This window comes from Lutjanus erythropterus, chromosome 4 (genome assembly GCF_056507025.1).
Source record: "Lutjanus erythropterus isolate fLutEry1 chromosome 4, fLutEry1.hap2, whole genome shotgun sequence".
Classification (NCBI taxonomy): domain Eukaryota; kingdom Metazoa; phylum Chordata; class Actinopteri; order Lutjaniformes; family Lutjanidae; genus Lutjanus; species Lutjanus erythropterus.
In genome coordinates, this window is record NC_139320.1 from 24274132 (window position 1) to 24286207 (window position 12076).

The 12076-nt window shown below is 37.8% G+C and overlaps 1 protein-coding gene across 1 annotated transcript; it reads right to left on the reverse strand.

Annotated features, from left to right (window-relative positions):
• On the reverse strand, nt 1-9470 carry slc25a15a (solute carrier family 25 member 15a). The gene is made up of 6 exons (XM_084717400.1): nt 9384-9470; nt 7719-7977; nt 4199-4339; nt 3949-4124; nt 3688-3846; nt 1-316 (listed from the first exon to the last, which is right to left on the reverse strand). The coding sequence occupies exons 1-6, from the start codon at nt 9436-9438 to the stop codon at nt 195-197; spliced, it is 912 nt and encodes a 303-aa protein (XP_084573526.1). The 5' UTR covers nt 9439-9470; the 3' UTR covers nt 1-194.
• Nucleotides 9471-12076: the final 2606 nt, after the last annotated feature.

Sequence of the window (12076 nt, forward strand, 5' to 3'; positions counted from 1 at the left end):
TGCCAAGACATACGGAAAATTTTATTCTTATGTTGTTGTCAAGATGTTTTAATACAGCCCCATACAAAACACCAATATTTGCATTTATGTCATCTTTAATAAAATGTTAAGATCTAAAAATTTTAGCCAACTCAACAACAACAACAGGACAAATAAGTGCAGAAACGTTGCTTAAAGTGCAAAGATCCTCCACATCAGGCACCAGCGGTGTCCATCATGAACTTGCGACTGAGCTCATAAGCCAGGAAGAGCGCTCCGTTGGCAGGGAAGGTGCGTATCATAGTAGCACTCAGGCCAGAATACAGAGCAGTGAATCCTGCGGGACAAGAGTGAGTGAGTCAAACAACTATACAGGTCATTCCCCACAGATGAGTCAGGCCCCCAGTTTGACCCAGTTAGCAACATGATGCATCCACACTCGACGTCCAAGTCAGGCCAGCAGAGGAAAAAAAACAAAAACAAAAAAGACTTCAGCTCCCTCAGGGTTATGCTTTTAGTTTTCCCTCAGGTTTTATGTTAATAAGCTGCAATTGTGGAATAAAATTAAACTAATATCAGTTTAGTAAATCCAAGTTTATATGACAGGAAAGGGGGGTAGAGAGAGAGGGGATGATGTGCAGCAAATAGGCTACAGGCGAGAAGTGAACTGGCAGCCACTGCAGAGGACTGACAGCCTCAATACATGGTGCACACGCCCTACCAACTCACCTATAGCCCCCCCCCCCCCCCCCCAAGCTGAAATGTTTTAAAAAAAATCTTATATTGTCTGCTTGCTAGCTAAAAGTTAAAATATGACATTGGAAAACGATTTAAAAGTATTACATTGTTTGCTAGCTGGCTAACACAAACAAAAAAACATTTGAGACTTAAATTTAATATTTCTTCATTTTAAGCTAGTTTGAAAGTTTGGTGCAATATGAATTTAAGTTAAACCATGACTAAATTAGGGTTAAAAAATTAAACCTTCTTGGTATAACCCAGCCCTACAGGTTGTGAAGATTTAAACCTACTTCACTTTATATTAGGTGTGACTGGTAAATGTTGCTTCATTTGTGTCACGTCAGCAAACATTTACAGTGTCAAGCTTTGGCTTTTCCAAGTCATAAAATACAAATATATCAATTAAAGTGCTTCTAAAGAAATTCTACTAAGTATTAAACCTGTTCCATGATGATACTCTGAGGCCAAGTTATTCTGAACATCTCCCCATCGTACCAACAGATGGTGCAGATGGTGTTGGCATGTGGCTGTGACTCAGTACATTAAGCATGCAGACAGAGATGAGATGTACAGTTATATTCGACTAAATGTGCAAATTAGGTCAGACTGTGGTTTTTCACACACTGCAGTGTCCACAGTTTACAGAGAACAGAGGAATTAAAATATCCCTTTAGAAATATCCCTTTGTCTGCTCTTCACATTAACATTTAGACTGCTGCAGCGCTTACTCTTTAACTGAAGGTTTTCTTACCCTCAGCTTTTGAACAGGAGTTTTTGGTATTGTTATATCCCTACTGTACATACTAGTAAAGTTTTATTCTTACTGTTTTTTAGTTAAACAGCCTTATCTCCCTCAGAGCTGCTGTGTGTAAATGATTCAGAATATTTCTGCCTCATGAACACTGACACTACTAAACCATACAACCATAAACAAATAGTCTGTGTTAATCACTTGTATTACTTCCAGATGCCTCCAGGGGAAGGTGAATAATATCACAAAACTGTATTTAACCGTGTTTTTGTTAAGTGTATAAGAGAAGGTTAGAAAACGAACAACAACAAACAAATATTGCTGAAGAATCCCTCTCTTTTGAATTAACTTCTGATAAAGTGAGAGTTGTGTCTGCAGAGGTCGCATCTGATTTCTGAATATCTGAACTCGTTATGAACAGAATGGGAGAGTCAAGTCTTGACAGCACTTTTCTCTACTGACACAAGGTTATTCTCAAAAGCCTAATTGAGTCTTCGTGTTACGTCCCGCCTCCTTTTGGAACCACAGTCAACTTTCTCCTCTTCTGTTTCCTGTACTTAAATGTACTATGTGCTAGCCTTATCTGTATGAAAGGAAAAACAAATTTTGAAGATGACTAAAATATGTTACTGGAGGACGTGTGGAAATTACGTATACGTAGTCGCATCTTAGGTCAGCTAATATTAGCTAAATGCTAAAACGCTAAACGCTAGTTAACTAGCTAGCTATTCTACATGAATGATTAGCTAGACACATCTGATAGCAAGAGTTAGCAAAACACTAACTTGTTTGTTAGTCTACATCAATCGATAGCTAGCTCATTAGCTAGTGTTTTGCTAACATTAGCTAACCTAAGATGTGATGATATATCTTACTTATTTGCTTTTTCTTTTCAACTTTTCTAATTACAGGAAACGGAAAAGAAGAAAGCAAACTGAGGTCCCACAGAGTCATGACCTACCCTCCTCTGCCTCTGATTAGTTTACCCTGATATTCTTACCCTAACCCTACTCAGTCACAATCCTCATGCCTAAACCTAACCAGAACCTCGCCCACTGAAATGACCCCAACCAAGAAAGGCAACAAGTCATAGGCTGATCAGAGTCAGACTATCATGCGCATCATGACTTTGCCACCCTGGGAAAAGAAATTTTACGCCCGGTACCAAACTTACTTAACTGTTATTTAACCGCAGGGGAAACTTGGGCTGGACCAGGCCTCCAGGAAGAGTACCAGGTTTTGAAGCAAATTTGACATAGAGACAAAATCACAATGTCATGTAATGATCTGTGGTCCAAAAAGACTTTTCCCCATAAGCTTACATTGTAAAAGAAGTCACTGTAAAACAGTGGATACATATCTTTGAGTGTCACAACCATCACAAAATGACTCGTTTCACTGTCAGAATTTGATCCATTCAATCCATCAATGTTTGAAACATCGAGAAGGACCACAGCACTTAATAATTTTATCCCCATTCAAGTTAGTGATGGACTAAACGGTATGTTAGCTGCTCTACTCTCTTCCTCTATGAGCTGCACAATGCAGAAACTCTGACACTGAAGTTGGCTTCATGCACCACTGAGCAGCTTTCACATGAATGAAGGGAGGCCTTGAAGCTGTATCCATTTCTCTATAATACATTAGTGACTTGACAATGTCAGCTTCCTGTTTCAATATGAAACATCGTAATTCCACACCATGCCACTGACATATGACTCAGTGAAAGTTCAAGCTTATTATAGTTTTTGCATGGATCTTTAGATTGCGCACACAATTTTACAAGTTCTTCTGATTAATTCTCAGGGGTGAGTTTGTTAAAAACTCCTGTAAAAAATAATAATAATTAAAGAAAAAAGGCCTAAAATTGCACAAAAAAATGAAAATGACCATATTCCTGTTGGATTTAGGGTATAGCTCCAATAGGCTTTTTTGTACATCTGAACATGATACATATGCTGACCGGTTTTCACACGTCGGTGAAACGTGCCATGGAGGCTATTTCGTTGAAATTTTGTAGCAGTTGCTATCGAGCCATTTTGCCAAGTCCATGGTCTAAACCCATGTGAGATATAAATTTCCACCATTTGTGACACGTGTGCCAAGTGCAATTCATTTGGCAAAAAAACCCCAGAAGAAATATATTTCTTTGCATTAGAATAAGGTCGTCACACTGGTCAGTGCACAGGCCCTAAAAATGTATGCTCAGATCTTACCCTCAGCGTGTATGATGCTCATGAAGGTCTTCAAGAAACCCGCCTGCTTCCCTGCCAAAGACAGCACCTGGATCCTGGTCTTCACACAGTCTATGGGATAGACCACCAACCACAGACAAGCTCCCGCAAATCCACCACTGAACATGAGAGGGAGAATACCTACAAAGACCAGAGTTATTTTTTAGCAGCAGATCACAGAAACACATGATAAAGGGCAAAAAAAGCTTAATTAAATGTTAATGTAAAATAACAGAATCTCACCTATACTGTCCTTGTCTGTGCCCTTGTACTGTGCAAATTTAGACCGAGTCAGTTCGTAGGCTCCAAAGAAACAGAAGTAACCTGGCATCTCCCTCACGATGGTGGACGACAGTCCTTGGTAGAAACCCAGGGGACCGTTTTTCTTCATCACTGTCTTTGCCACCGTCCACACTGTGCTGAAGTCACACCACAAAAGACGTCAACATGAAACCGAAATTAAACATGTGCTGCTATTTGTGGTCACACTGACCTTCTCTGTCCACCTTCAACCTTGCCAGCTGCTTCCATCTCGTGCATGGCCTGCAGGCGACATTTCACCAGCTCGGTGGGACAGATCGCCGTGGCGGAAAAGATGGAGGCTAAAGACCCCGCACACGCCTTCTGAACATCACTGATGAAAAATAAAATGGAGGACAGAGGAAAGAAAAGGTAAAGAGTTGTTAGTGTTCATACAGGACAACTACCTGCACTGTTTAGAGGGTTCCAAAAGGGTTCTTCCTGAAGGGCTGAGGTTTTACCCAGAACCATCTGCTTCTACAGAACCCTCTTTTGGAGAAAGGGTTTATCAAGGGTTCTTTAGACTAAGGGCACCATTATATCCAAAGAACCCTTTTTGGAAGAAAGAGTTCTTCAAAGATTGTTGAAATTCTTGAATAACTCTTTCATCAAGGGTTCGGTAATGTAAAAGAGTTCTCAGTAGAACCCCCTGAGTGAGGTCTAAATTGAACCCTTGGAATATAAAAACATTCACGGTAGAACCCACTGAGTATTTCTAGATATCCTTGGAGTATAAAAGGTTCTCAAGAGAACCCCCTTGGTGGGTTCTAGATAAAACACTTGGGTTTGGTGTCTACATGAAACCTTTGGAATATAAAAAGATTCCTGATAGAAGCCTGCGAGTGTGTTCTAAATAAATATGAAAGGTTCTCAGTTGAACTCCCTGGGTGGGTTTTAGATAAAATCCTTGGAATATAAAAAGGCTCTTGGTAGAACCTTCTGGGTGTGTTCAGGATAAAACCCTTGGAATATCAAAAGGTTCTCAGTAGAACCCCCCCAGAACCCCTCCATATATGGCGTGCTCTTGCGCTTTCACTCCTCGGACCAGGAGATTTGTCTCCTCACTTTGAAAATCTTTTCTCTTTGTTTTCTCCTGGTAAATCCGCCGTCATGCTGCCACTGCTTGCGGTGCTGGCGCACCTGCGTCATGAAGGTGAGCTGACTTTCTGATTGGTTTATTGCATGTTCAGACAAGACTCACCTGTGAATTAATGAATTAATGTGTATCCTGCTTTGCGCTGGTGGCGCAAAGGGCGGGGCAGGGCAAAATATCACTCCCACCCCTGGTACAAGACGGCAAAGGTGGATTTGGACACACCTTGAATAAATTAAATCCATTGCGCCTTGCGCTTTCCACTTGTGCTTTAGATCAGCATAAGATAGGGCCCTCACAGGGTGTTCTGGGTGAAACCTTTCATAGATGGTCCTAAGTATAACCTGTTATGTTGGATTCTAGGTAGTAGTCTCTGAAAGGAGTCCTAGTGGAACCTTTATAAGAAGGGATGGGCCGAAGAACACTTGATGGTTCTTGCTAGTGTAAGATGAGACTTATTTTTGAGGACATATTCAGCAGATTGTCTTATTTTTCACTGTTCATTATTTTGAGTCCACATAATTTAATTAATTGTAATTACATTTGTATTCTGCTGTTTAAGTTTGATCTGGAACTATATAATATGGCGCACCGTACGTGCAGGTAATGTGAGTTATGATAAAGGTTGGCGGAGTGCTGTGTTAGATGTGAGATGTCACTTATTCAGTTGTCCTACGTTCCTTCGGACATTAAAAGTGGTTTGAGACACACAGTGGAAGCTCTTATTTTACCCACAGTTTTATTAAGTAATAAGTAAGGCAACAGCTAAAACATTAAGAGAACCCTGCCTTACACTAGAACCTTTGTTTATTACACACCGCGTAAAGAGTTTCATTCTGAGTATCTTAGTTCCCATAATGAAGACTTTCCGGAACTGAGTTGCGAATTCCCTCTAAATTTAGTTCAGTGAGTTTAGGAGTTTAATATGGTTGTCATCATACCGTACTTCTGTTTTTCGTTCCTTTGTGTATTTATTCAGGATATTTAAATTTTTAGATGATATCATAAATTCCCCCTTGTCATAAACAAACATTAACAGGTGATTTGTTCTGTTGTGTTCTGTTGACACACAAATGATCCGCATGATCAAATTATTTCTGGACTCAACAAACTCACCTTCTCATTAAATGTCCAGGGACTGGTTTCTGGTTTCAAAACTATCTCTCAGTTATTATTCACTTCAATTGCTTATTCCTCAAAATTTCCAAGGAAACCCAAAAATAAAATTGTGTGATCATACTCCGTCATGATGTGACTGCACAATAGCTGCGTGGTGAGATACTTTACTGTGGATAGAGGAAGCAGCAGCTCATGGAGAACAGGACAGGAATTGAGAGGTAAACCTTTGAAAATGTCGACATTAGCAGGAAAAACAATTCTAAGAAAATCTATGAAATCAGACAGATGATCTGGTTATTTGGTTCATATTATAGTCATATTTGTTGTGTCATGCGATACTTTTATGACTTTTGTGATGATATTTTGGAAGAAAAAGTTAAACACGCTTCAACTGACACAGAAGGAATTACAGGCCCATCTGGTGCTCTCAGGGACAGGATCATTTTCTCACGGGAGAAACCTGGACAATTAGTCCACTGTGTACCGCAAGACACAGACTGAAGGACACAAAACTTCATTCAAAGTCTAATGTTTTTGGCCAGAGGTGACAGAAGTACAAAAGAGGTCTCTGAAATGTCCTCAAAGTATAAAAGTATCTCTCTTAACCTCTCCTTTTCTCTGTTTGAGCCTCTCTTCGTTGTCTGTTTCATGTTGCTGCATGTTTTTCATCTTGATACATTGTTTTTGTCTTATATAATTTTTTGTCTTGTGTCTTTTACGTTGTTGTACATCTTGTTGCCTAATTTTTGTCTTGTTACATCATCTAAGTCTTTTTCATTCTGTTACATCTTTTACGTCTTATGTCTGTTACACTTTTTCTTCTTGTTACATCTTTTTTCTTGTTACATCTTTTACTTTGTTTTGTGTTTTTACGTCTTTGTTTTGTTACGCCTTTTATGTCGTTTTTCATCTTGTTACATCTTTTGCATCGTTTTCCATCTTGTTACTTTTTTTGTCTTGTTTCATCTTCTTTGTTTTGTTCCATTTTTTTCCGCCATTTTCCGCCTTGTTACATCTTTTTTGTTTCGTTATGTCTGTCTCGTCTTTTTACGTCTTTTGTGTCATTTTTTAAAAAATCTTGTTACATTCTTTTTGTTTGTTACGTCGTTTATATAATTATTGTTTGTTACATCTAGCATGCTTGACATGCAGTGATGGATGTACCAAGAAATCATTTTGCAAAACAAAAATAATCAATAATTCCCCTGAAATGCATTAAAACTAAAGTAATGAGCCTGTTTTTTAAAAAATGTAAGGAATTAATATTATAGATATTTATGTTGAAATGTATTAAGTTAATGTAAAAATAAATACTTAGTTTAGTTTTTGTACTAGTTATTTTCCCACTTCTGTAGCTGGCATTGAAAAGTTAGTTACTCAAGTATACTTGAGACTAATTTTACAAGTTTCTCAGGTGACGTGTCAAAATGTTGCTCACCACTGGAGCCAGTTCTGGATCTTAATATAAATACAGAATACAGAAATGTAGGTGGTGTCAAACCTGAGCTCTGCCCCTTTGTCCATCTTGGACATGAAGCGGACGGCATCCTGGCAGAGACCGTAACTCAAGAAGAGCACAGCGTTCTCAGTGATGTTGGCAACGATGGCCGGCGTCGAGCCTTTGTAGAAACCACGCAATCCTTCTTGTCTGAAGATTGACACAAAGCAGTGGGTGAAGCTGCGGTACATTTTGGGGAATGCCTGCATCTTCACCTTTGCGGTGTCAAATGGCTGACCGCTCAGCACACAAGCTGTTCCACCTGAGGAAAGATTTCAGCAGATCGAGCTTCAATAACAGAGATAAAACTAATGTCATACAGCTAATGTTGGCAAGTAGCTATAGGTGACGTTAGCAGTTGTTCTGTGTAGCTAACATCAGCAGTTGGTCTGTTTAGGTAACCCTAACTGTTGGTCTGTGGCAGCTGGTCTGTGTAGCTAAAGTTAGTGGTTGGTCTGTGTAGCTAACATTAGCTGTTGGTCTGTGTAACTAATGTTGGCAGTTGGTGTATGCAGCTAACATGAGAGCTTGGTGTTACCTGTAAATGCTTCTTTAAATTAGATTTTAAGACAAGATAATGGCAAAATTCGACCTAAGTGAAACATTTTTTTCAAGACATAGTGAATTGGTAACTGTCAAATTAGCTGGTTTCACTGAGACCAAAGTGGTGGTGTGAGACTTATGAGGTCTTGTAATGTTTGCACAGTGCACATGGAACGTAACTGTAATCTGATTGTCTTATTTTTTGTAACTATAATGGAATACAGTTTCCTTTTTTGTATTCTAATTGCATATGCCATTACATGTAATCTGTTCCTTCCCAAGCCTACAGAAATATAAATCCTCAAGTAAAATACAGATACCTGAAAAATCTACTCAAGTACAGTAACAAAGTATTTGTACATAGTTCCTTCCCATCTCTGGTCATGACTCTCTGACCAAAGCCAACACTTGATCTCACCCTTAAGTCGAAGGGGAAGGACACAAGAAACTTTTTGTTCCAGGAACAAAAAGTTGTCATGCAGACAAATTGTGTTAACTCGGACAATAGTTAAGTTTTGATGAATAATTTTACTTTTTAATAGGCTGGATTTTACCCCTGTTTTATCTGTTGTTAATGTTTGGTCTAGATAGACAGAAAGATACATTGTTTTTCCTTTTAACTTAAAGTGCTTCTGATAATAAAATAAGCCAGCCATGAGCAAAGCATGTGCAAAATTTGGCATTAATTGCCTTTGGTAATGAATGTTTCAATTATGAATGTACAGCTGCAAAATAAAAAGAATGCAGCAGTCAGCATAGCTTTTTATTTTGCTTGTCTAAAATTTGTTTTTCCTTTTACCTCAAAATGCTTCTGCTTTCCTTCTTTAACCAAATAAAATATAATAAAAGCAGCCAGTCATGACAATGCAGCATTTTTGATATTGTTCTATTGCTTATTAATATTTTGTTTCATTGTTTTAGCCATTGAGATGTAGTTTAATTATAACAATTATTAATAATAATCCGGAAATGTTTTCAGAAATATCTTTCAACCCTCATTTTATGATAAAATGTTGGATAGAAAGACAGATGGAGATTTCATACTTAATGTTCGTGGATAGTCTCTTTCCTTCAGGATTAATAAAGTTCTGTCTTACATCTTGTTATGAGATAAGATAAACTCACCTACTGCTCCGGCGGCGAAGTCAATAATAGCCTGGGTCACTGGATGTAGAGCCATGTTGATTTAAATTATGCTGAAAATAACAAAAACATTGGCATGATCTCTTCGCACACAAACACAAAATTTAAACTACTTTTAAAATGTGGAGTCATCTGCTAAAATATGAAGCTACAATAAAGTCCAGACAAATATCATGCTCACCTTTAGTGCTGTTAGTTCTGCTGATGTAAATCCTTATTTTTCCTCACAAACGGCAACAGTAGATCATTTATTTCACTGCTGTCAGTCAGCAAGTGTCTCCATGTGGCCACAGGTTCAGTTAAAAATGGTAAAATACGGAAACCCTCCTGCATCACACAGCGTCATAAGTTTCATTCTGAGCATCTCAGCTCGAAACTAAAACTTTCTGGAACTGAGGTGCTGAGTCCGTCTAAATTTGCGCGTGTTAAGGTTCGCCGTTTAAGTTTATAAGTTCAATATATTTGTCATCATACTATACTTCCGTTTTCTTCGAACCGTCTTGTGAAATGTATTGGCCGATTGCGTCAAGTTGTTTCTTGCATGTGTCAAGGTGCACATTTTACGCAGACCAGGCGCAGACGGAGGTGTATCATACCAAAATTAAAGCATTATAATTAGGATTATAATTACGTTCTTACTTTGACATTCTCGGTGGATCTTCTGTTGAGTGTTGACACTGATGATTAAAAAAAAATCCATGGTCTCTGTCTTTCTTTAGAATTGCTCTGCCTTGAAGCATTATTCAGTTAAACGGACTTGACAGTTTATTTTGAAACTATTAATTCATGTAGCTCAGACTCTTGTCTGGTTGGAATAAAAGTAGCTTAAAATTGACGAGTTACCGCACGGAGAAGCTGATGAGTAAAAAGAAACAAAAAGAACACTCTGGTGACAGAAAGCAACCATCACCGTAAGGCCAACCGTCTTCTTTAGTGTGTGTGATAACGCACGCTGATATGGAGCTAATTGCGGAAGAGATACGATGCAGCCGTGTCTGGTTGTAATACTCAACAATGGCCACAAGATGGCAGTAGAGTCCACAGTTGGATGAATCCACAGACGTCCTCTGGTCCAATAAACCAAACCTGCAGCTGAAAACACAAACTGCTTTCATTTTCAATCAAAAATATATTTAAAATTCCTCTTTCAAAAATGGCCTCTGTGTTTTAATTTTGGCAGTTATCATACAGTGGTCGCCCCATTTGTCAGTGTAGCACCACTAGTTTTGAGAAATTGCATTTAATTTAGTATTTGTTCTTAGGTTTTGCAAACACGCTGTAAACTCTGTACTTTAAATAATGTGATTATAATTGGCTGTTGCAGCAGTGGTATTATTTTTTTCTTGGGAGTGGGGGGTGAATAATTAATTTAGAAACTGTTAACACCTACTCATAAGCAGTTGCACTTGATAAAATATGATTTGTTATCAAATGACATAAATAGTCAATCTGATGGCAGATGGGTTATCCAAGAGAAATAAATAAATAAATGTAACACTAAATTATTAAGTGATTGCGCTGCTAAATGATTTTGACATTCATGTAATTTAATCAAGCAACAGCGTGAAAAGAAATAGCAGTTTCAGACAGTGAAACACTTAGAGATGTAGGGAAAATCTTATCTTGTTATAGCAAGAAACTTTTTTATCTTCTTTTAACATGAAAAGTTTCCTGATATAATGTAATAACATATTGTTATAACGTGGCATTATAAAGATATAGACCTAAGTTATCACATCATAACATTAAATGTTTCTCATTATAATAAAAGTTTATTGTTATAACAAGATGTTTTTGACATTATAATGACATACAAACTTATAATGTTATAACCAACCTTTATTGCTATAACATTATACTGTTTATCCTGTTATAACTGAAACATTTTGTTATAAGATTATATAACTATGTTGTTATAACTTAACGTTACAAAAGTCATGTTATAACATGAAATGTTTCACATTGTGTAATGTGAAAACATAATGTTACAACAACTATTCCTGTTGTAACGTGATAACTAACGTGACATCGTAAAGATATCAGTTATAATGCTATAAAATGAGAAACATCTCGTAACAATTAAATATTCGTCTTATAATGTGATAATATGTATTGTCGTAATGTGATGGTCATGTAATGACATGAAATGTTTCACTTCATAACAAGAAAAATCATATATTGTTAAAACCAGAAACGTTTTTTGTGTTATAACGTGAAAATACCTTGTCAGAACGTGAAAAACATCATGTTATAATGATAAACTTTTTATATTATAACGTGTGTTATATGCTGCCAAATACAATAATACTTTTTGATTTTAATTTTAAAGCATTATTTCCAGAGAGAAACACGGCTGTCAGAGAAGCGTCCCCAGATAAGATGTTTACTAGACGAAAGAATGAAAACAAAGACACTTTTTTTGGTCCAGCTCTTTGATTGGTGCTCGCGCGGTGTCAGTCACATGTGGGCGGTGTCAGCTGACAAATGATAGTTCCAGTAAGTCCTCACATGCTGCTCAACACACGGAGTCAACAGGCTGCTCGTTCAGGGCGCAGACGGAACATCACTACGACTGGATAACAAAAACAAACCAGCGGGTCAACACACCGAGGACACTTTGACTTAACTTTTATTTCTCTCTCTCTCATTTTTGTAGAAACACACTTTAAAAAAAA

Coding starts and splice junctions, on each gene's coding strand:
- slc25a15a (XM_084717400.1), bottom strand. CDS start 9,438: ATGGCTCTACATCCAGTGACCCAGGCTATTATTGACTTCGCCGCCGGA. Junction 7,978..9,383: donor CTTCGCCGCCGGAGCAGTAG/GTGAGTTTATCT, acceptor ATCTTTCCTCAG/GTGGAACAGCTTGTGTGCTG. Junction 3,847..3,948: donor CACAGACAAGGACAGTATAG/GTGAGATTCTGT, acceptor TGGTCTTTGTAG/GTATTCTCCCTCTCATGTTC.